The sequence below is a fragment of the Hyperolius riggenbachi genome, chromosome 10, assembly GCF_040937935.1.
Source record: "Hyperolius riggenbachi isolate aHypRig1 chromosome 10, aHypRig1.pri, whole genome shotgun sequence".
Classification (NCBI taxonomy): domain Eukaryota; kingdom Metazoa; phylum Chordata; class Amphibia; order Anura; family Hyperoliidae; genus Hyperolius; species Hyperolius riggenbachi.
In genome coordinates, this window is record NC_090655.1 from 134,602,100 (window position 1) to 134,626,821 (window position 24,722).

Here is a 24,722-nt window from a genome sequence, read left to right on the forward strand (position 1 = left end):
GTATATACCACAGGGATGAGCGACTGATTATAAACGGATGAAATCTGAATGGGTTTCATTCGGATTTTAACATCCTAATTACTACAGCTGAGCGGATGTGTAAGGAAGGGGAGAGGGGGGGTTAAACGTACCCAGCATGCGTCTTTTTTCATCCGTCCCACAGCGCCTCCCACGCTTCGTTCCAAGCTGTGGTCACATAACTACAAACACTTCCTTCTTCCAGGATGAAGGAGGAAGTGTTTGTAGTCACGTGACGTGGCTTGGAACGCAGCATCCGAGGCACCGTTGGACGGATGAAAGAAAAACGCATGCTGGGTAAGTTTAAACCCCCCCTTACACACCCGCTCAGCTGCAGTAATTAGGAGGATGAAATCCGAATGAAACCCATTCGGATATTATCCGTCGCTCATCTCTCACACACACCCATTAATGCAATGATGTTATCAGACTGAAAACTGTCAGGGCTATGGATGGTCCTGACTAGGGATGGCCCGAACGGTTCGCCCGCGAACGGTTCCCGGCGAACTTCCGGTGGTTCGTGTTCGCCATGTAAGGCGAACTTTCACAAAAGTTTGGTTCGCCCCCATAGTGCACCATTAGGGTCAACTTTGACCCTCTACATCAGTAAGCAGGCACATTGTAGCCAATCAGGCTACACTCCCTCATGAAGCCACTCCCCCCCCCTTATAAAAGGCAGGCTACGCCGGCTATTACACCCACTCGTGTGCCTGCATTAGAGAAGGGACAGCTGCATCAGACTCTCTCATAGGAAAAGATTAGTTAGGCTGTTGTAGGTTTGTTAGCTTGCTCCTTGCTGATTCGTATTGCTAAAATAACACCCCACAACAGCTCTTTTGAGAGCTAATCTTGTTCTTGTGATCTATTTTTTTTCTGTGTGTCCCACTGACAATTGTGTTGCATAGACAGCCTTGATAATTCATACTGTGTGTGTGTGCCACTGCCAGCCAGGCCCAGCACATTCAGTGACTACCTTTGTGTGTGACAGGTGCACATTGTAATACCCAGTATTGCATATACCTACTTGTTGTGTTCAGTGCACCCACCTCATCACTGCATATAACTACCTGTTGTGTTCAGTGCACCCACCTCATCACTGCATATACCTACCTGTTGTGTTCAGGGAACCCACCTCATCATTGCATATACCTACCTGTTGTGTTCAGTGAACCCACATCATCACTGCATATACCTACCTGTTGTGTTCAGTGAACCCATCTCATCACTGCATATACCTACCTGTTGTGTTCAGTGAATCCACCTCATCACTGCATATACCTACCTGTTGTGTTCAGTGCACCCACCTACCTACGTGAGTGCACACAGTGTGATATACATCTACCTACATGAGTGCACGCAGTGTGATATACCACTCCATGCATACCTGTTAACTGCACCTGTGTGACTGCACATTGTATTAGTCAAGTCAGTGCATACCTTTCACTTCCTCCCCCCAATATGGACAAGACAGACAAAACAGGTAGAGGCAGACCCAGAGGAAGGCCACCCGGCAGGTCTGTGTGTGGTCGTGTTGATGTGATTTCATGTGGCCCTGGGCCAAAGTACAGTGCTCAGAAGAAGGCACGTGCCATCAACTCCCAAGTTTGTCAGGATGTGGTTGACTATTTAACACAGAACACCTCATCTTCCGCAGCCACCAGCGCAGTAGCTAGCACCACATCTGCTGCATTTGAAACTACGCAGGAGTTAATTGGTGGGGAATTAACTGATTCACAGCCATTATTGTTACAACCAGATGAAGGCGCTAAGCAAGTTACACCACCTCATATGTCTGAGTTAGGCGGCGACACTATGGACGTAATGTGTGAGGAGGAGGAGGAGGAGGATGATGATGAAGTACCTGCTGTTGGTGCAGTTTTGGAGGTGTCTGAGGCAAGCAAAGCTGGGCAGGATGATTATGATGATACGGATTCCACATGGGTTCCTAAGAGACAAGATGGCCAAGGGGACAGTTCAGAAGGAGAGTCAGAGAGGAGTAGGAGGAGACAAGTTCCTGAAAGAAGCAGGGGGAGCTCGTCAACAGAAACAGCTGGTGGCAGTGTCCGGCACCATGTATCGCCACCTATGTACAGCCAGCCAACATGCCCTTCAACATCAGCTGCAGATGCCTCCATAGTGCCATCCCCCAGGGGAGCTTAGCAGTTTGGAAATTTTTTAATGTGTCTGCCTCAGATCGGAGCAATGCCATCTGTTGTCTCTGCCTCCAAAAATTGAGCCGTGGAAAGGCCAACACTCACGTAGGGACAAGTGCCTTACGAAGGCACATGGAGAAAAGGCACAAACTGCAATGGGAAGAGCAACTGAGCAAAAGCAGCACACAAAAGAAAAGCAACCCTCCTTCTGCTCTTCCTCCTTCAGGTGCAGCAGCTTTCTCCCTTGCACCTCCACAGCCACCCTCCTCCACTCCGCCTCTAACCTTGAGCGGTTTCTGCTCCTCTGCCCACAGCAGCCAGGTGTCCGTGAAGGAAATCTTTGAGCGGAAGAAGCCAATTTCTGCCAGTCACCCCCTTGCCCGGCGTCTGACAGCTGGCGTGGCGGAACTGTTCGCTCGCCAGCTGTTACCATACAAGCTGGTGGACTCTGAGGCCTTCCGTAAATATGTAGCCATTGGGACAACGCAGTGGAAGATGCCAGGCCGCAATTATTTCTCTAAAAAGGCGATACCCAAACTGCACCGTGAACTGGAGAGGCAAGTGGTGTAATCTCTGGCACACAGCGTTGGGTCAAGGGTCCACCTGACCATGGATGCCTGGTCTGCCAAGCACAGTCAGGGCTGCTACATAACTTACACAGCCCATTGGGTCAACCTGGTGACCGATGGCAAGCAGGGAGTACGTGGCTGTGCAGCGGAGCAACTTGTGACACCTTCACGCCTGCAGGCAGGCCTCCTGCCACCTCCTCTCCGCCTGCTACATCCTCTTCGCAGTCGTCATCCTCCTCCTCCTTAGCTGGTGCCTCGATCTCCTCTCCAGCTACACAGCCCCATCTCCCCAGGGCCTATGCTGCATGCCAGGTACGACGGTGTCACGCCATCTTAGACATGTCTTGCCTCAAAGCAGAGAGTCACACTGGACCAGCTCTCCTGCCTGCTCTTAAACAGGTGGATCAGTAGCTGACCCCACACCAGCTGGAGATCGGCAACGTGGTGTGTGACAACGGCAGCAATCTCCTTTCCAATTTGAATTTGGGAAAGCTGACACATGTACCCTGCATGGCACATGTGCTGCTGAATCTAGTCATTCAAATATTTGTGTCAAAGTACCCTGGCTTAGAGGACGTCCTGAAGCAGGGCAGGAAGTTGTGTGGGCATTTCAGGCGATCTTACACGGCCATGGCACGCTTTGCGGACATTCAGCTGAGAAACAACTTGCCGGTGAGATGCTTGATATGTGATAGCCCAACTCGCTGGAATTCCACCCTGGTCATGTTCTCTCGCCTGCTAGAACAGGAAAAAGCCGTCACCCAGTACCTGTTCAATTACAGTAAAAGGACACAATCTGGGGAGATGGGGATGTTGTGGCCCAACAACTGGACACTCATGCGGCCGTTTGAGGTGGTGACCAACCTGGTGAGTCGCAGTAAAGGCACTATCAGCGACTTGATCCCCTATGGTTACTTCCTGGAGCGTGCCATGCGTAGAGTGGTGGATAAAGCTGTGGAGGAGCGTGAAGAGGAACAGTTATGGCAGGAACAGTTGTGGGAGCAATTTTAATTATAATCAGATGTTTCCTCAACACCTGCGGCAGCACTGAGGGGGGAGGAGGAGGAAGAGTTGTGTGGGGAAGAGGAGTCAGAGTCAGATGAGGAAGGTGTTTCTTTGGAGGAGGAGGAGGAGGAGGAGGTGGCGACAGAAGAACAACCGCAGCAGGCATCACAGGGGGCTTGTGCTGCTCAAGGTTCCCGTGGTATTGTTCGTGGCTGGGGGAAGGAGGAGGACTTACCTGACATCACTGAGGAAGAGCAAGAGGAGATGGAGAGTACGCCTGGATCCAACTTTGTGCAGATGGAGTCTTTCATGCTTGTCCAGCCTGTTGAGGGACCCCCATATAAAAAAAAAACCCAGGGGAATGAGCTGTACTGGGTGGCCATGCTACTAGACCCTCGGTATAGGCACAAAGTGTCGTACATGCTACCAACTCACCAGAAGGCAGAAAGGATGCAGCACATGCAGAACAAGCTGGCAACTATGCTTTACAATGCGTTTAAGGGTGATGTCACAGCACAACGCAATAAATGTACCACCGCCAGTAATCCTCCTCCCATGTCCACGCATGCAAGGACAGGACACTCCAGCGATCTCATGGTGATGTCGGACATGCGGACATTCTTTAGTCCAATGCCTCAACTTAGCGCTTCCGGATCCACCCTCCACCAACACCTGGACCGGCAGGGTAGCCAACTACCTGGCCTTAAGTGTGGAGACACTGTGAGCAGCGATGAACCCTTGGACTACTGGGTGCGCAGGCTTGACCAGCGGCCAGAGCTGTCCCAATTTGCCATCTAACTTCTATCTTGCCCTGCCTCAAGCGTCCTGTCAGAAAGGACCTTCAGCGCAGCCGGAGGCATTGTCACTGAGAAGAGAAGTCGCCTAAGTCACAAAAGTGTTCAGTACCTGACCTTTATCAAAATTAATGAAGCATGGATCCCGGAGGGCTACTGCCCGCCCAAAGACTAAGTCAGTCCCCACACACAGCATCTCTGCCTGCAGACCGCTTGCCTTCTCCGCCACCAACAACAGGGTCCAGGACACCAGACGGATTCCTGAATAGCAGCGGTCGCTATACTAATTTTCTAGTGCGTGTACATGCCTGCCTAATTTTTCTGGCTGGAAGGGGCTTGCATATCCATTAATGAAGCAATGACCGTCGGCTATATGAGTGTCTCGGGGGGGGGGGGCACACCCAAGATAATAAGGTTGTTGCTTCATTGTGGACAGACCAAATTTGATCAACTGGACAGTCATTGTTGTTCTATCATTGAGCTACCACAGCCCCGTGACCATATGGGCTTGAAAACCATCGCGGCCTGCACTCGCCATGGTGCGCACCAGTCCAGCACGGCTGTCACTAAGCAAACAGGTGTTTGCAGTGCGTTACACAGTGAGTTTGGTGTGTCAGTGTGAAGCAGTACTCTAATTACACTCCCTGATTGATGTATACACATGCAAGATGTTTTAAAGCACTTTAGGCCTGCAATTTAGCATTCAATGTGATTTCTGCCCTTAAAAACGCTGCTTTGCGTCAAATCCAGATTTTTACCCCAGGACTTTTGGCGTCTATCCCACTCATCCATGCAAAAACTGAGATGTTAGACCCCTTGAAACATCTTTTCCATCACTCTTGTGGCCAGCATAATTTTTTCTAGTTTTCAAAGTTCGCCTCCACATTGAAGTCTATTGCGGTTCGCGAAAGTCCGCGTGACCGAACCTTTCGCGGAAGTTCGCAAACCGAAATTCGGAGTTTCGGGCCATCTCTAGTCCTGACATCACATTTTACCACAATATCAGCCACACGGATTCCCCTGATAACCTATTCAAGGAAAAGTAAAGATTTCTTGTGGGAAAGGGAGCATCAGCTACTGATTGGGATGTAGGTCAATCCTAGGTTAAAGTTCCTCTTTAAAGGGCTATTATTGCAAAAATTTCCACATTTTGTTACCCCTATAGACAGTTCTGTAATACAAACAACATTTTTTTTAAAAATGCTCATAAACCTGTGTTAGTAGCACACAGTGTACAGAATATCAGAGCTCAGTAGCTCCATCAATTATCATCAGGGCTGTGACAGTGTTCACCCCCTTCACTTGGCTGCCAAGGTTTCTAAAACCTTAAACTTTCCAGGGGCAAATCAGATTTTGAAGGTTGCTGACTGAATATTACCTGACAGCTTAATAAATCAAGCTGACGCACATCAATCATTAAGCTTCCAACCCTGATTAGTCCTGTCCATAGATCCTGTTCAGTCCAGGAGAGTTTCCACTTTTGAAGAAAAACTACATAGTCAAATTTCACTTATTTCTAGATTCCACACAACTTGGAAGTGCTATGTGGGTATCTGGATCTGTTGTTCTTTCTTACGGTACCATATTAAATACTGGAGAACAGGTTATTTAATGTGCATTTACCCCTTTAGGGGGAGCAAAGGGTGCCAATATCCTTAACAACAAAACAAGGGAACCAATTTCTCACAATGCTTCATAATTTATTAATTCAGTATACAAACCCCGCAATAAACAACCCCTACCCCCCTAAAAACAATGCCTATATTGGATTGGAGCGCTCCCCATTCACACCAACACATGCACATGCAAATTATGGCCTGGTCAGCACAAACAATGCTCAGTTTGAATAGCAATTCAAGATCTATTTAGTTTTCTTTGCAGCATCGCATTTATCAATGGAATTCTGTTTGAGATCTAGTCAGTATAATTTCCGCATCACAGCTCCATATATTGCTTTAATCTTCCAAGGAAATACTAATGTCCATGGACTACACCTTCCTCTACAATGGGCTGCACTCACACAGCATAGTTAGGGCTCCCTTGAGCTTTCTTTAATTATGCATAGTCCTTATATGATGCTTATTCCAATGCTGCTCAGCAACACTCACCACCTCATGTCACGTCTCGTCTCTTATAAGATCATCTCAGCGCTTGTAGACTTGTGTCCCGCGGCTTCCTCTGCCATCACTGAATGATACTCCACGAGTTGAGGGGTAATCTTCTCTGACCGGCCAGACTTGCTAAATCTATGTGCTGGTGGAGGGGTACATAGCGTCACACGCTCTCTTCCAGCGGCATGTACCACGCCTCGCATACGCGTTACGCCCACTAGTCGTCACGTGGGCTTCCTCAGTGCATCTGCTGTGGATTGTTGTCTGCTGTGTATCTGGATCTGTTGTTATTTCTTACGGTACCATCTTTGTGCAGTTGTTGCTTTGCTCTAGGTCAGGTATATCAAACCGGTCCTACGAGGGCCGAGGTCCTCACACATTTTTGACACAGCTCAAATTAGAAGCCCCAGGCAAGTTAAAAACATCAAGCTTCAAAGAGACTAAATGGGCTCGCTTTGCCCTGCTGAGATGCTGAATCAACTACATGCATACTGGATTTGAAACAACCCTGTGTGTCACATAGATTGCAATAAAGAGACAGTCTGTGCAGCATTCAGATATAAGATAGAAGTAATGTAAAGAAGTATTGCAAGACTTCTCACGTGCCTCACCCCTCCTCTGGAATGCCCTTGCACAGCACATCCGCCACTCTCCCACCTTTGAAATCTTTAAACGCTCCCTCAAAACCCACTTTTTCCGACAAGCATATTCTCTAGCTTAGGCCATGCACCCACTAAATAACCTAATTACGCACTGCCTGTACATATACTTTATACTTCCCCCACCTCTTGTTTCCACCCCATTCCTTTAGATTGTAAGCTCGCAAGGGTAGGGCTCTCACCCTTTTGTGTCATGGAATGTCATTAATTTAATTGCTTGCACTCTGACATTTATACATTTTAGTCATCATGTTAAATTTGCAATTGTAATCAGCAGTGCTGTATTTTGTATCAGTGTTCATATTTGATGTATATCATTGTCTGTATCATTTTGTATCCCTTGTTTGTTTTCTTACGATATACAGTGCCACGGAATATGTTGGCGCTTTATAAATAAATAATAATAATAATAATGTAAACTATTTACAGATAATCAAATAGGACACTGAGTCATGGAAAGAGACTTCATGTGACAGGGTAGCAATTCAAAAGCAGATTCAGGTTAGGTAGTGGTGGGAGGAGCACTGTGTAACGCCGTGTATGTGTGGTGAGCTCATGAGTGGGGTTGTAGCAGGTGGCCGACCCCTGATGACACGATCTTTTTTTAACTTTACATTTTTATTAATATTTTTATGGGGCAAGTAAATAGTTGTACAATAAAATATATGAAAATTTAGGAACAAACCGTGCGACAAATCACTTGTTTTTAACAGTGATTTTATGAAGCATTTTATGAGTGTCAATTAATGCGGATTAAGGCTTATGCACCAAAAACACAATTTTGTGTTTTTATTGATTTTTGATTTGTTAATTCTCTATTTCCTGCTCTAGTCAGGATTTCGTTTTAGCGTTTATTTGAATATTAAGAAATCGGGAGAAGACAATTATTATTAATCTTTCCCCCTCTCTCTAGAAAAAGCCACCTAGGTTTTTTTTTTTGCTTGTTCTCTAAATGGTAGAGGGCACCTTCTACCAGCACAAGCCAACAAGGCACATGCTGCCCACAGGTGAAACAGGAAGTTGCAGGGGATTGTAGAGAGGGATCTGGTCTTAGATACTAGATGTCTAAAGAGGTCTCAGAAAACTATACCATCAGCAGATAGAATAGGGAGTTTCAGGATTCCTAACACCCTGCAGCAAGTGGTTACTATATTTTGACCTCTGGAATCACCTCACAAGACAAAAACACTGGTGCACATGAGAGGCAGGGCCCTGGGCTCTGCCACCACCCGTGACCCCCCATGCAACACAAAGGGTAGCGCAGGTGAACCCCAGTGCTGCCACCACCAGGCGAATCACCTCAATGGAGACAAGGAGAACAGGCAAGTGTACAGTGAAGAGACAATAGAAAGAAAGTGGAGGTCAAAGTCGACTCAAGGTTCATTTGAGGCTATATGTCTCATTAGAAACAGAAAATACCAGCAGCATGTAAGTTAAGCAATGAACACCATCTGATGAAAGGGAGTTGCAAGTTATTATAAAGAACCAACTAGTGATGAAAGTAAAAGTCCAAAAATGTTTTAGCAAATGTTGATACCAGCAGGTGAAACAGGAAGTTGCAGGTGTCATAACATTATTGCCAACCTTCCTCAAGGAGCGGCCTCAGGGTGTTCTAGTAATTAGAGGTGCTATTGACTGGCAAATCAAGAAATCAGAGATACAGTGCCAAGGTTGCCCTAGACCAAATGGGAGATCCCACTGCCTCCTGAGCAATCCAAACTTCAACCCACCACAGTTTCCAACCAGGGCTCATCATGATACCAACAGCACATGCTGCACAGACACCCGAACCCGAAGCGAACTAATGATATAAATGATTGCATCTATCTTCCTTCTCCTAAAAATGACATTTTAAGATATTCCACAGTTTTAGGTTATGTTTAAATCTACTTTTTAAGTTTTAACTGTTTTGTTTTTGCTCAATGACGCATTCATTTAAGTATGCCAGAGCTAAAATTTATGAACTATTGACCCTATTCTCCCAGACTGACAACTAATGCTGTATGCTCCTCCTTTTACTGCCTGATGAAGTGGGGTCACGTCCGTGAAATACGTTGCAAGAGTATATAAATAAACAATTTTTGTGTTATGTATTAACACCTTCCTGCTGTTTTTTCCTTTGGAGTGGTTAAGGGTCCACTCCCGCCATGTCCAGGTTTTAAAAATTGTATTCCATTTTATCCTGTTGGCGCCTCAGTTCTTCTTGATATTGACCCTTTTTATAGCTTTCCTGCTCACAGAAGCCATTTTCTGCTAGGAAAGTGTTTTATAGTTGGAATTTCTTATCACTGAGGGTCACACTGTAGTCACTTCCTGCCTGAGAGAGGACTGAGTCAGCAACTTACATACCTGATATTTAACTCTTTCAGGCAGAGAAAGAATAAAGGAACACAGCATAGTTATTTGTGTGCTAGGCAGTAGCACTGTACATACCCATGTATATCTTATGTCACCTCGGGTATCCTTTAAGATTCTTAAAGGAAGAAGTCAGAAGTCAGTTGTAAGCTGATTTTAAACAGCAGGTGTCTGGCAAGAGTGAACAAGAACTGCAGGCATCTGAAGAGCCTGGGATGGAATAGCAGGAGCCTGTCAAGTCTGGACCTAAAGAGCAGGAGTCTGGCAAAGATGGATTAGAAGAGCAGGAGTCTGGAGATGCTGGACCAGAGCAGCCGGAGTCAATGGGTGAGAATAAGGCGCATGGGTAGTAGTCTGGGGAGGCTGGACTTAAACTGTAGGAGTATGGTATAAATAAGCAGCAGTGCAGAAGTCAAATTAGGCTGGGTTGAAACAGCTGAAGCTTGTTGAGGCTGCATTGGAATTTCTGAAGTCTGTGGAAGTGGAGTTGAAGTGGCTGAAGACTATGGAGGCTAAGCTGTAGTGGCTAAATCTGTGGAGGCCGAGACTGAGCAGATTTAGCTGAAGTCTGTTGCGGCAGAGCTGAAGCAGTTGAATTCTTTGGTGGCTGAACTTGATGCTGGAATATCATGGAGTCTGTGTGAGCTGCGGGTTTTAACAGTGTAAAGTCTGGCTGAGCTGGGGGTAGGAATAGCGCAAAGTTTGGCTGAGTTGGGGAGCTGGTGTAGATGAAGTAATTGTGGATGTTAGAGACAGTGGCCATGCTGGGTGGATGGATACAGTGGTAAACATACACTTAAGGTGCATATACATGTACAATGACCTGATTCCTCGGTCAAAAGTTTTGGGTGAAATGCTGTAAAGATGTGTCTCTAGGCTTTAGACTAATGATGTATTCTGCTGCTATGGAGAAACGAAGGGGGGCAGCGAGAAAGGATGCTGGTGCAGCATCCAACAGAGCGGCTTCCAGTAAGTGAGGTAAGAAGAGGAACAATGCACTTGCCCAACATGATCTAGAACTCCAGATCTTTAGAAGACATAAGAGCAGCTATACACATGCAGGATTCTCATCAGAGATGTCCCCGACCATTTGCATTGGCCAAAAACACTGTAGCATGTCTACCAGCCTTAAAGAGACACTGAAGCGAAAAAAAAATGTATGATATTATGATTAGAGTTGGGCCGAACCTCCGATTTTCGGTTCGCGAACCGGGTTCGCGAACTTTCGCGAAAGGTTCGGTTCGCGTTAAAGTTCGCGAACCGCAATAGACTTCAATGGGGATGCGAACTTTGAAAAAAAAAATTAATTATGCTGGCCACAAAAGTGATGGAAAAGATGTTTCAAGGGGTCTAACACCTGGAGGGGGGGGATGGCGGAGTGGGATACATGCCAAAAGTCCCGGAGAAAAATCTGGATTTGACGCAAAGCAGCGTTTTAAGGGCAGAAATCACATTGAATGTTAAATGACAGGCCTAAAGTGCTTTCAAACATCTTGCATGTGTATACATCAATCAGGTAGTGTAATTAAGGTACTGCTTCACACTGACGCACCAAACTCATCGTGTAACGCACCGCAAACAGCTGTTTGTGTAGTGATGGCCGTGCTGGACTGGTGCGCACCATGGCGAGAGTGCAGGTTTTGGTGGCTTTACAGCCCATATGGTCAGTCACCTGGCTGATGTAGCTGAATGACAGAACAGTGACTGTCCAGCTGATCAAATTTGGTCTGACCACAATGAGGCAACGACCTTATTATCGTGGGTGTGCCCCCCGAGACACTCATCTAGGCGCCGGTCATTGCTCCATTGTGATACGCAAGCCCCTTCACCACGGCAAGGTAATGATCACGAAGGGGAATGGGCGCATGTTCATGCCTTTTCTTTTGTTGTTGCAGCTGCCCGCAGTGCAGCCAGAAAAATTAGGCAGTCATGTACACGCACCCGAAAAATTATTACAGCGGCCGCTGCTAGCAGCGGCCTAAAAAATTCAGCAATCCGCCTGGAGTCCCGGACCCTGTTGGTGGTGGCGGAGAAGGTAGTGAAGCGGCCTGCAGGCAGACATGCTGTGTGGAGGGACTGGGAGCGACTTAGTCTTCTTGGGGCAGGCCAGGCAGCCAGTCACACGGCGTGCAGGCAGAGATGCTGTATGTGCGGGGACTGACTTAGTCTTGGGGCGGGCAGCAGCCCTCCGGGATCCATGCCTCATTCATTTTTATAAAGGTGAGGTACTTAACACTTTTGTGACTTAGACGACTTCTCTTCTCTGTGACAATGCCTCCAGCTGCGCTGAAGGTCCTTTCTGAGAGGACGCTTGCGGCAGGGCAGGAGAGAAGTTGGATGGCAAATTGGGACAGCTCTGGCCACAGGTCAAGCCTGCGCACCCAGTAGTTCAAGGGTTCCTCATCGCTGTTCACAGCAGTGTCTACATCCACACTTAAGGCCAGGTAGTCGGCTACCTGCCGTTCCAGGCGTTGGTGGAGGGTGGATCCGGAAGGGCTACGGCGAGGCGTTGGACTAAAGAACGTCCGCATGTCCGACATCACCATGAGATCGCTGGAGCGTCCTGTCTTTGACTGCGTGGACACGGGAGGAGGATTAGTGGCAGTGGTACCTTGCTGGCGTTGTGCCGTCACATCACCCTTAAAGGCATTGTAAAGCATAGTTGACAGCTGGTTCTGCATGTGCTGCATCCTTTCCACCTTCCGGTGAGTTGGTAACAGGTCCGCCACTTTGTGCCTGTACCGAGGGTCTAGTAGTGTGGCCACCCAGTACAGCTCATTCCCCTTGAGGTTTTTTATACGGGGGTCCCTCAACAGGCAGGACAGCATAAAAGACGACATCTGCACAAAGTCGGATCCAGTACCCTCCATCTCCTCTTGCTCTTCCTCAGTGACGTCAGGTAAGTCAACCTCCTCCCCCCAGCCGCGAACAATACCACGGGAAGGTTGCGCAGCACAAGCCCCCTGCGACGCCTGCTGCGGTTGTTCTCCTGCCGCTGTCCCCTCCTCCTCCTCCCCCAAAGAAACACCTTGCTCATCATCCTCTGAGTCTGACTCATCTTCTGCACATGACCTCTCTTCTTCCTCCTCCTCCCCCCTCTGTGCTGCCGCAGGTGTTGAGGAAACAGCTGGGTCTGATGAAAATTGGTCCCATGCCTGTTCCTGCCGTAACGGTTCCTGGTCACGCTCATTCGCAGCTTCATCCGCCACTCTACGCACAGCACGCTCCAAGAAGTACGCGTAGGGAATTAAGTCGCTGATGGTGCCCTCACTGCGGCTCACCAGGTTGGTCACCTCCTCAAACGGCCGCATGAGCCTGCATGCATTTTTCATCATTGTCCAGTTGTCGGGCCAGAACATCCCCATCTTCCCAGACTGTTTCGTTCTACTCCAGTTGTAGAGGTACTGGGTGACGGCTTTCTTCTGTTCTAGCAGGCGGGAGAACATGAGGAGGGTCGAGTTCCAGCGAGTGGGGCTATCGCAAATGAGGCGTCTCACCGGCATGTTGTTTTTACGCTGAATTTCTGCAAATCGTGCCATGGCTGTGTAAGAGCGCCTCAAATGCCCACAGAACTTCCTGGCCTGCTTCAGGACATCCGCTAAGCCAGGGTACTTTGCCACAAATCTTTGAACCACCAGATTCATGACATGTGCCATGCAGGGTATGTGTGTCAGCTTCCCCATATGCAAAGCGGCAAGCAGATTGCTGCCGTTGTCGCACACCACGTTGCCTATCTCCAGGTGGTGCGGGGTCAGCCACTCATCCACCTGTTTCTTAAGAGCAGCCAGGAGAGCTGCTCCAGTGTGACTCTCCGCTTTGAGACAAGCCATGTCTAAGATGGCGTGACACCGTCGTACCTGGCATGCAGCATAGGCCCTGCGGAGCTGGGGCTGTGTAGCTGGAGAGGAGAACTGCCACTCAGCCAAGGAGGAGGAGGAGGACAGCGAAGAGCATGTAGCAGGAGGAGAGGAGGTGGCAGGAGGCCTGCCTGCAAGCCGTGGAGGTGTCACAATTTGGTCCGCCGCTTTCTGCTTGCCATCGTTCACCACCAGGTTCACCCAATGGGCTGTGTAGGTAATGTAGCGGCCCTGCCCGTGCTTGGCAGACCAGGCATCCGTGGTCAGGTGTACCCTTGACCCAACGCTCTTCGCAAGAGATGACACCACTTGCCTCTCAACTTCACGGTGCAGTTGGGGTATGGCCTTTCTGGAAAAATAAGTGCGGCCTGGCATCTTCCACTGCGGTGTTCCGATGGCCACAAATTTACGGAAGGCCTCAGAGTCCACCAGCCGGTATGGTAACAGCTGGCGAGCTAACAGTTCCGCCACGCCAGCTGTCAGACGCCGGGCAAGGGGGTGACTGGCCAAAAGTGGCTTCTTCCGCTCAAACATTTCCTTCACGGACACCTGACTGCTGCTGTGGGCAGAGGAGCAGGAACCGCTCAAGGGCAGAGGCGGAGTGGAGGAGGGTGCCTGTGAAGGTGCAAGGGAGAGAGCGGCATAAGCAGATGATGCACCTGAAGGAGGAAGAGGAGAAGGAGGGTGACTTTGCTTTTGTGTGCTGCTGCTGCTTTTGCTCAGGTGGCCATCCCATTGCTGTTTGTGCCTTTTCTGCAGGTGCCTTCGTAAGGCACTTGTCCCTACGTGAGTGTTGGCCTTTCCACGGCTCAATTTTTGTTGGCAGAGCGAACAGATGGCTTTGGTCCGATCTGAGGCACACACATTAAAAAATTTCCACACCGCTGAGCCACCCTGGGATGTGGGCACCTCAGCAGCTGATGCTGAAGGGCAAGTTGGCTGGCTGTACATAGGTGGCGAATCTGGCGATACATGGTGCCGGACTCTGCCACCAGCTGTTTCTGACGAAGAGCTGCCCCAGCTTCTTTCAGCAACTTCTATCCTCCTACTACTCTCTGACTCCCCCTCTGAACTGTCCCCCTCTTCATCTCCTCTATTGGGAACATACAGAGGATCCCTATCATCGTCATCATCGTAATCATCCTGCCCAGCTTCGCTTGCCTCAGAAAAATCCAAATGTGTAGGTCCTTCATCCTCCTTACACGTTACATCCATAGTGTTGTCGCGTAACGCAGACATATGAGCTGGTGAAAATTCATCTGGCTGTAACAATGGCTGTGCATCAGTGATTTCACCACCACTAAATAATTCTTGCGAAGTGTCAAATGCAGCGGAAGTGGTGCTAGTAGTAGCGCTGGTGGCTGAGCAAGATGAGGTGTTCTGTGTCGCTAAATACTCAACCACGTCCTGACAATCTTGGGAGGTGATGGGACGTGCCTTCTTCCGAGCACTGTACTGTGGGCCAGGTCCACACGAAATTACATTTACACGACCTCGCGCAGACCTGCCGGGTGGCCTTCCTCTGCCTCTGCCACTACCTCTTCCTCTTCCTCTTCCTCTACCTGTTTTGTCCATATCGGGTATGCACGGAGTGGTATATCACACTGCGTGCACTCACGTAGGTAGGTGGGTTCACTTAACTGCACAGGTATGCGCACTGATGCGGTGGGTTCACTGAACAGTACAGGTATACAGTGGCGGGTTCACTGAACACAACAGGTATGCAGTGGCGTGTTCACTAAACAGGTATACAGTGGCAGGTCCACTGAACAGAACAGGTATACAGTGGCAGGTCCACTGAACAGAACAGGTATACAGTGGCGGGTCCACTGAACAGAACAGGTATACAGTGGCGGGTTCACAGAACAGGTATGCAGTGGCAGGTTCACTGAACACAACAGGTATGCAGTGGCGTGTTCACTAAACAGGTATACAGTGGCAGGTCCACTGAACAGAACAGGTATACAGTGGCGGGTTCACAGAACAGGTATACAGTGGCGGGTCCACTGAACAGAACAGGTATACAGTGGCGGGTTCACAGAACAGGTATGCAGTGGCAGGTTCACTGAACACAACAGGTATGCAGTGGCGTGTTCACTAAACAGGTATACAGTGGCAGGTCCACTGAACAGAACAGGTATACAGTGGCGGGTTCACAGAACAGGTATACAGTGGCGGGTCCACTGAACAGAACAGGTATACAGTGGCGGGTTCACAGAACAGGTATACAGTGGCGGGTCCACTGAACAGAACAGGTATACAGTGGCGGGTTCACAGAACAGGTATACAGTGGCGGGTCCACTGAACAGAACAGGTATACAGTGGCGGGTTCACAGAACAGGTATACAGTGGCAGGATCACTGAACAGGTATGCAGTGGCAGGATCACAGTACAGGTATGCAGTGGGCTGAGGGCTCACTGAACAGAACAGGTATGCTGTGGCAGGATCACTGAACAGCTATGCAGTGGCAGGATCACAGTACAGGTATGCAGTGGGCTGAGGGCTCACTGAACAGAACAGGTATGCTGTGGCAGGATCACTGAACAGGTATGCAGTGGCAGGATCACAGTACAGGTATGCAGTGGGCTGGGGGCTCACTGAACAGAACAGGTATGCTGTGGCAGGATCACTGAACAGGTATGCAGTGGCAGGATCACAGTACAGGTATGCAGTGGGCTGAGGGCTCACTGAACAGAACAGGTATGCTGTGGCAGGATCACTGAACAGGTATGCAGTGGCAGGATCACAGTACAGGTATGCAGTGGGCTGAGGGCTCACTGAACAGAACAGGTATGCTGTGGCAGGATCACTGAACAGCTATGCAGTGGCAGGATCACAGTACAGGTATGCAGTGGGCTGAGGGCTCACTGAACAGAACAGGTATGCTGTGGCAGGATCACTGAACAGGTATGCAGTGGCAGGATCACAGTACAGGTATGCAGTGGGCTGGGGGCTCACTGAACAGAACAGGTATGCTGTGGCAGGATCACTGAACAGCTATGCAGTGGCAGGATCACAGTACAGGTATGCAGTGGGCTGAGGGCTCACTGAACAGAACAGGTATGCTGTGGCAGGATCACTGAACAGCTATGCAGTGGCAGGATCACAGTACAGGTATGCAGTGGGCTGAGGGCTCACTGAACAGAACAGGTATGCTGTGGCAGGATCACTGAACAGGTATGCAGTGGCAGGATCACAGTACAGGTATGCAGTGGGCTGGGGGCTCACTGAACAGAACAGGTATGCTGTGGCAGGATCACTGAACAGCTATGCAGTGGCAGGATCACAGTACAGGTATGCAGTGGGCTGAGGGCTCACTGAACAGAACAGGTATGCTGTGGCAGGATCACTGAACAGCTATGCAGTGGCAGGATCACAGTACAGGTATGCAGTGGGCTGAGGGCTCACTGAACAGAACAGGTATGCTGTGGCAGGATCACTGAACAGGTATGCAGTGGCAGGATCACAGTACAGGTATGCAGTGGGCTGGGGGCTCACTGAACAGAACAGGTATGCTGTGGCAGGATCACTGAACAGCTATGCAGTGGCAGGATCACAGTACAGGTATGCAGTGGGCTGAGGGCTCACTGAACAGAACAGGTATGCTGTGGCAGGATCACTGAACAGCTATGCAGTGGCAGGATCACAGTACAGGTATGCAGTGGGCTGAGGGCTCACTGAACAGAACAGGTATGCTGTGGCAGGATCACTGAACAGGTATGCAGTGGCAGGATCACAGTACAGGTATGCAGTGGGCTGAGGGCTCACTGAACAGAACAGGTATGCTGTGGCAGGATCACTGAACAGGTATGCAGTGGCAGTATCACAGTACAGGTATGCAGTGGGCTGAGGGCTCACTGAACAGAACAGGTATGCTGTGGCAGGATCACTGAACAGGTATGCAGTGGCAGGATCACAGTACAGGTATGCAGTGGGCTGAGGGCTCACTGAACAGAACAGGTATGCTGTGGCAGGATCACTGAACAGCTATGCAGTGGCAGGATCACAGTACAGGTATGCAGTGGGCTGAGGGCTCACTGAACAGAACAGGTATGCTGTGGCAGGATCACTGAACAGGTATGCAGTGGCAGGATCACAGTACAGGTATGCAGTGGGCTGAGGGCTCACTGAACAGAACAGGTATGCTGTGGCAGGATCACTGAACAGGTATGCAGTGGCAGGATCACAGTACAGGTATGCAGTGGGCTGAGGGCTCACTGAACAGAACAGGTATGCTGTGGCAGGATCACTGAACAGCTATGCAGTGGCAGGATCACAGTACAGGTATGCAGTGGGCTGAGGGCTCACTGAACAGAACAGGTATGCTGTGGCAGGATCACTGAACAGGTATGCAGTGGCAGGATCACAGTACAGGTATGCAGTGGGCTGAGGGCTCACTGAACAGAACAGGTATGCTGTGGCAGGATCACTGAACAGCTATGCAGTGGCAGGATCACAGTACAGGTATGCAGTGGGCTGAGGGCTCACTGAACAGAACAGGTATGCTGTGGCAGGATCACTGAACAGCTATGCAGTGGCAGGATCACAGTACAGGTATGCAGTGGGCTGAGGGCTCACTGAACAGAACAGGTATGCTGTGGCAGGATCACTGAACAGGTATGCAGTGGCAGGATCACAGTACAGGTATGCAGTGGGCTGAGGGCTCACTGAACAGAACAGGTATGCTGTGGCAGGATCACTGAACAGCTATGCAGTGGCAGGATCACAGTACAGGTATGCAGTGGGCTGAGGGCTCACTGAACAGAACAGGTATGCTGTGGCAGGATCACTGAACAGCTATGCAGTGGCAGGATCACAGTACAGGTATGCAGTGGGCTGAGGGCTCACTGAACAGAACAGGTATGCTGTGGCAGGATCACTGAACAGGTATGCAGTGGCAGGATCACAGTACAGGTATGCAGTGGGCTGAGGGCTCACTGAACAGAACAGGTATGCTGTGGCAGGATCACTGAACAGCTATGCAGTGGCAGGATCACAGTACAGGTATGCAGTGGGCTGAGGGCTCACTGAACAGAACAGGTATGCTGTGGCAGGATCACTGAACAGCTATGCAGTGGCAGGATCACAGTACAGGTATGCAGTGGGCTGAGGGCTCACTGAACAGAACAGGTATGCAGCCAGGAAGAAGTTAAGCCTAACTAATCTTTCCCTGAGAGACAGTCTGCAGCAGCTCGCCCTACTCTGACTAATGCAGGCACACGAGTGGCCGTAATGGCCGCCGCTGCCTGCCTTATATAAGGGGGGGTGGGGCTCCAGGGGCTAGTGTAGCCTAATTGGCTACACTGGGCCTGCTGACTGTGATGTAGAGGGTCAAAGTTGACCCTCAGGTGCATTATGGGGCGAACCGAACTTCTTCCGCAAAAGGTTCGCGTGCGGTACCCGCACGCGAACCACCTAAGTTCGCGCGAACCCCGTTCGCCGGCGAACCGTTCGGCCCAACTCTAATTATGATTTGTATGTGTAATACAGCTAAGAAATAAAACATTAAGATCAGATACATCAGTCTAATTGTTTCCAGTACAGGAAGAGTTAAGAAACTCCAGTTGTTATCTCTATGCAAAAAAGCCATTAAGTTCTACGACTTTCAAAGTCGTGGAGAGGGCTGTTTTCTGACTTTTATCATCTCAACTGTTAGTGGAAAATTTTCTTTTTCTCTGCCAGAGGAGAGGTCCTAAGTTCACAGACTGCTCTGAAAGAATCATTTTGAATGCTGAGTGTTGTGTAATCTGCACATATTCTAGAATGATGCAATGTTAGAAAAAACACTATATACCTGAAAATAAGAATGAGAATATTTTCTTTGCTGCTAATCTTCTCGTAATTATTCATAGTACACAACAAATTCATTATATCATATTTTTTCCCCCGCTTCAGTGTCTCTTTAAAGAAATCTTTAAGCAACTAATGCAACCCCCAGTACTACTTACTCGGGGCTTCCTCCAGCCCCTGGCAGCCGATATGCCTCTTGCCGCAGCTCCGCTTTCCGCCGCTGGCTCCCGGTCCCCATCAGTGCCTCGCCAGGTATCCTCTACTGCGTCTGCGTGAGCACCGCACCTGTGCAGTACACTCTGGACCACATGGAGGTGACTGACAGCGGTGCTCATGCAGGTGCAGTAGAGGACGACCTGGAGGTCGTCCTGCGCACCATTGGGGAGCAGAGGCCAGCAGCTGAGAGTGGAGCTGCGGCAATGGACAAAGCGGATGCCAGGGGCTGGAGGAAGTCCCGGGTAAGTAGTACTGGGGGTAGCATTAGTTGCTTGATAATTCCTTTAATACGCATTTTTGAAATTACCATAGTAGTAGAAAAGTGCCTGTACCGTGTTAGCTTAACAAATCATGTAGGTAGAAAAAGCAACGTTTTTTAAAAGTAATGTTTAATGGCTAACTGATAGAGATTAATTATGCAAGCTTTCTGGGATCTAGTCCCCTTTTTCAGGCATATTTCCAGATGTTAGCTGAAGGAAGAAAACACTGATGCAGGTAAATATAGTAAACATGAAGATGACAGTTTGTGTTGGGTACTGTTTAGCAGTTAGACGTCAGGTGATCAGCAAGCTGGAGCCAGTGAGCTCATGCAAGCATACATGAAATTCAGCAGATTTCTGAAGATCATGAAGCCAAGTCAATCATGTTAAAGAGCCTCTTAGCAGGAAAGCAGAGCCAGGAGGGGGTGGGCTTGGGCTTGAATAGACATCACAGAAGACTGACTCAGCTATAATCATTTGGGGCAAAGCTAGACTGAATGCTCAGTCGGGGATTCTTATCAGAGTTGATAACAGGCAGATTGAGCAGAGAAGAATTAAACAAAGAGCAGAGTAGGTGTTTACTGTCATGTTTCTATTGATATACTGTATATGGTAAAATACATGAGGGTACTTCGTCTCTGGTTCTCTTCAAGATTTCCAAGATGATTTTACTGATGAACGATTTTTTTAAGTGACAAGGAATCGTTTCTGCAATGTGGGTACAGATGCATGATGACGCGAATGTCGTTTAGTGTCATGCAATGATAACAACCGTCACTGCGGATCGGATCTTTAAGATCCCCAATGACTCTGCACAAAGTAACGCAATCACTTCACTTCCTGTTCGTGCCCATCATGTAATGTCATGTAGCGTCGCGTGACGTCACATGCAGGGAGATGGATTGGGGACATCACTAGATCCATCTTCCCGGGTCGTTGTGGTGAGTATGTAGCTTTACATTTTTCCTCCAGCTTCAACTTTGACAGAAGTGGGATTGGGCTCCTATAGCAGTCCAAGTCCCAGAGGATCCCCCAAAAAATCCAATCAGAGCAGCTCAACTATTGAGCTCTTTGATTGGTTGCCATAGCCAAGCAACTGTCTGATGACTGTACATAATCTCTTTCTGATACATTTGTAAGCAAGAAGGCCTTTACTGCTTATAACTCTTGTCACTCACAGATATGTGACTCTGAATGTCTTGCCTCTATAAATAAACAAGCATAAATTGGTTGCACGGATTTGTTTAATTGGATTCTCATAATCTAGTTTTAGGACTTGCATGAAAACCAGGTTACTTTTTAAAGCCCCACTGCAGACAGAAATATTTTCCTAGTCTGGTTCAGCAATCAGTTTCAAACCCCTATTATTTGTGTATAAGATCCTTGATCAGCTGATGTCAAACAAATAACTGTTAACCTCCCTGGCGGTAAGCCCGTGCTGGACACGGGCTATGCTGCACAGGAGGATTTCTCAGGCCCTACCGGGCCGATTTGCATAATTTTTTTTGCAACACGCAGCTAGCACTTTGCTAGCTGCGTGTGCACTCTGATCGCCGCCGCTCTGCGCCGATTGTCCGCCGCTCGCCATGCCGCCCCCCCCCCAGACCCCGTGCGCTGCCTGGCCAATCAGTGCCAGGCAGCGCTGAGGGGTAGATCAGGACTCCCAATGACGTCCATGACGTCATGCCGCCCGTTGCCATGGCAACGGGGGAAGCTCTCCAGGATTTCCTGATCGGAGATCGCCGGGGGCGATCGAAGAGGGTGGGGGGATGCCGCTGCACAGCGGCTATCATGTAGCGAGCCCTGGGCTCGCTACATGATTTAAAAAAAAAAAAAACTGCTCTGCTGCCCCCTGGCGGTTTTTAATAGACCGCCAGGGGGGTTAAAGTACCTGGTTAATAGCCCAGACAAAGTCCACTTCCTCCACCTGTCATTGCTATAGGCTGCACGTTTTTCCAAAGATATTCAATCTATGTCTGCCCCTTGGATTTTTAACAGCAGCATGATGCTATCAATCAGCAGAGACATCTGCAACCACAGAACCTAAAACTAATTTCCTTAAAGAGAACCCGAAGTGGGTTTCTGACATGAATATGAGGACACAGAGGCTGGTTCTGCAGACTATCACCAGCCTCTGTGTCCGTAGAGTGCCCACCCCAGGACTCCCCCCCCCGTGCTCTGCTGTCTCCCAATATAAAAACCTTCACGCCTGCGAAATGCAGCTTGTCGCTAGCTGGCTGTTTACTTTGTCCTGCCATTCACCCGCTGCTCCCCTGCCTCCTGCATATTGCCGCTCCCCGCCTCCGTAAGCTTCCTCCAATCGGCTTACGGAATTTTCTACAGTGATGACAGATTGACTGTTGCTACAGTGCAAATATAAATGAGAGGTGATTGCCTAGACCAGGCATGTTCAAACTCGGCCCTTCAGCTGTTACGGAACTACAAGTCCCACAATGCATTTGCCTTTATGAGCCATGACTATGGCTGTCAGACTCCTGCAATGCATTGTGGGACTTGTAGTTCCTTAACAGCTGGAGGGTGAAGTTTGCCCATGCCTGGTCTAGACTGTAGTGGGCATTTCTTTATGCATCCAGCAAGAAGCTCTGCATCTGATACCACATTCCCAGCTGCAACCAGGTGCAAAGTTGCTTGCTGGATGCATACAGAGACTCAACTCCTGGATAACAGGACTTGAAAAAATAGGTGGGCTCTGATCATGTGTCTGGGACCATAACTAATCAAATCCAAAAAATTAAGACTAATATGTATTCCATTTCCCTAGACCATGTTTGGCCATCACTTTATGCATGAAATAGTGCCTTGACAAGTGTAAAATAAAATATGTGATTGTGGTTTTATGCATCATGCTTTGTATTTTGTTTTTGTACCATTTCATGTAGTATAAGTGATGGTATTTACATCTTCTAATTTTGTTAGTGAAACAAAACCTTTAAGACAAAAGAGGAGGCTGTGTCATAAGGCAAAAATCTCAGCGCTGAAAGGCTTATTGCAAACACTACCTAATGCCTGGTACACATTTCCCGTCAGATTTTGGTTAAATCGATACATTCCGATCTAATTTACAATAATTTTTTTCTGATTGATTCTCTGATCACTTCTGTACAAAATTGATCAGAAAAACAATTGGGAATCAGATTGGACCTGTCAGAAATTATCACATTTGAACCGAATTCTGATGGGAAATTGCATGATGTGTACCAGACATAAGTTTTGTTGGAGGAAAATTGATTGCATAGCTGAAGGTTTGTACACACACATTTGTCTGAGATGTTCATTCTGAGAGGCCTGGTCCAAGAATCTAGCATGTTACAGGTGTCCCATGAGGCCATTTAGTAATCTGGCACACTGGATCTCTTAATTACATTTTTACAAACAAGCAATGAATGAGCTCACTATATTTTCAGTATCCTCTCTCATAAGAAGCTTCCCACTCATACATCTCCTCATTGTCCCTCCATTGAACAGAACATGGTTCTTGGCTATAGCTGAGAAGCTTGCCTGTACAGTTGCTGTGCACAGCAGTCCCCCCCAAGTAATCAAGTACCAATTGTTAAGGGTGGCACATATTAAGCAATGCGTATGAGCTTTTAGAAAGCCTTGCACACTGGCTAGTTTCCTATTGATAAGATAGAGCTGGGGTGTCCAAGTCAATCATGTAAGGTGCCAAAATGAAAAACCTAGTCTAAGATGCAGGCCAAATTATTAAGATTTAGTCTCAATATAGTCTCAAACTAAGTGGCGTAAGTATAGGGACTGGGGTCAGTTGTTTAATTAGCTGCTCCAGTGATGCCACAGGACTCCACTGATCTTCCTGACAGCCACACATTCTATGCTGCATACCTCTGGTTCTGGAGGTATGCCACATGATCGGGAGGAGGTGGTATGGAAGCATAGACTTCCAGGCAGAACAGAAGAGAGACAACACTTGATTGGATCCAAACATCAAGGAGGATGGAAAGATATTTGCCTGCACATCCATTTAATGTGCAGCAAACTTAGATCTAATAAAATATTTTTTTATCATAATCAAAACAAATAATATCAGCACCTGATCGAGCATTGATCCGAAACTGAGGGGAGCCTTCCAGGGTATATATAATGGATTCCTGTCCATATTCTCTAGATCGGTCCAAATCTGTAGCATTTAGAAGAAGCACAGTGGCACCTGAAAAACAGATGAAAGTGTGTATAAATTTGTGCACATCATTGTAAAATGTAGGTGCTTAGGGAGTACAGGAGGTATAATGCTAGGTACACACCATACAATTTTCTATTAGATTTTCTCTTAGATTTACCTGCCAGATACATTTTTTCCATGTTGTAGGTAAATCTAACAGAAGAATCTAACAGAAAATTGTATGGTGTGTACCTAGCATAAGCCAATTCACATCACCTGCTATGATGTTTTCCAGCACTGTGATTACGTAGGAAGACCGGCTGAATGTGGGTGGATTGTCATTCTCGTCCTGTAAAACAAACAATATATCCTAAATCTGAAGCTTTTAAGATCAAAATATACACGGTATCTGACAAAAACTGGGTACACCTCATTTTATCTTTATATCTTTTCATGTGACAACATTGTAATTTGCTGTCCCATCAAAATAGCTTAAAGGACAACTGTAACGAGAGGGATATGGAATCTGCTATACTTCTTTCCTTTCAGTCAATACCAATTGCCTGGCATCCTGCTGTTCTCTGCCTCTAAAAAACTTTTAACAACAGACCCTGAACAAGCATGCAGCAGGTCAGGTATTTCTGTCACTACTGCAGCCAAATTGATCAGCAGAGCTGCCAGGCAACTGGTATTATTTAAAAGGAAATACATATGGCAGCAACCATATCGCTTTTCAACAGTTGTCCTTTAAAGGATAACTGAAGTGAGAAGAATATGGAGGCTGCCATATTTATTT

General features: G+C 48.1%; 1 protein-coding gene across 2 annotated transcripts in view; it reads right to left on the minus strand.

The window, feature by feature from the left end:
- CDH23 (cadherin related 23) overlaps positions 1 to 24,722 on the minus strand; it is a 1,682,716-nt gene that overhangs the window by 618,899 nt on the left and 1,039,095 nt on the right. For both annotated transcript variants that reach the window (XM_068258239.1, XM_068258233.1), the window contains exons 18-19: positions 24,203 to 24,275; positions 23,858 to 23,974 (exon numbers count right to left, since the gene is read on the minus strand). In XM_068258239.1, coding sequence (XP_068114340.1) covers positions 23,858 to 23,974; positions 24,203 to 24,275 — 190 coding nt within the window. The remainder of the gene's footprint in view (positions 1 to 23,857; positions 23,975 to 24,202; positions 24,276 to 24,722) is intronic.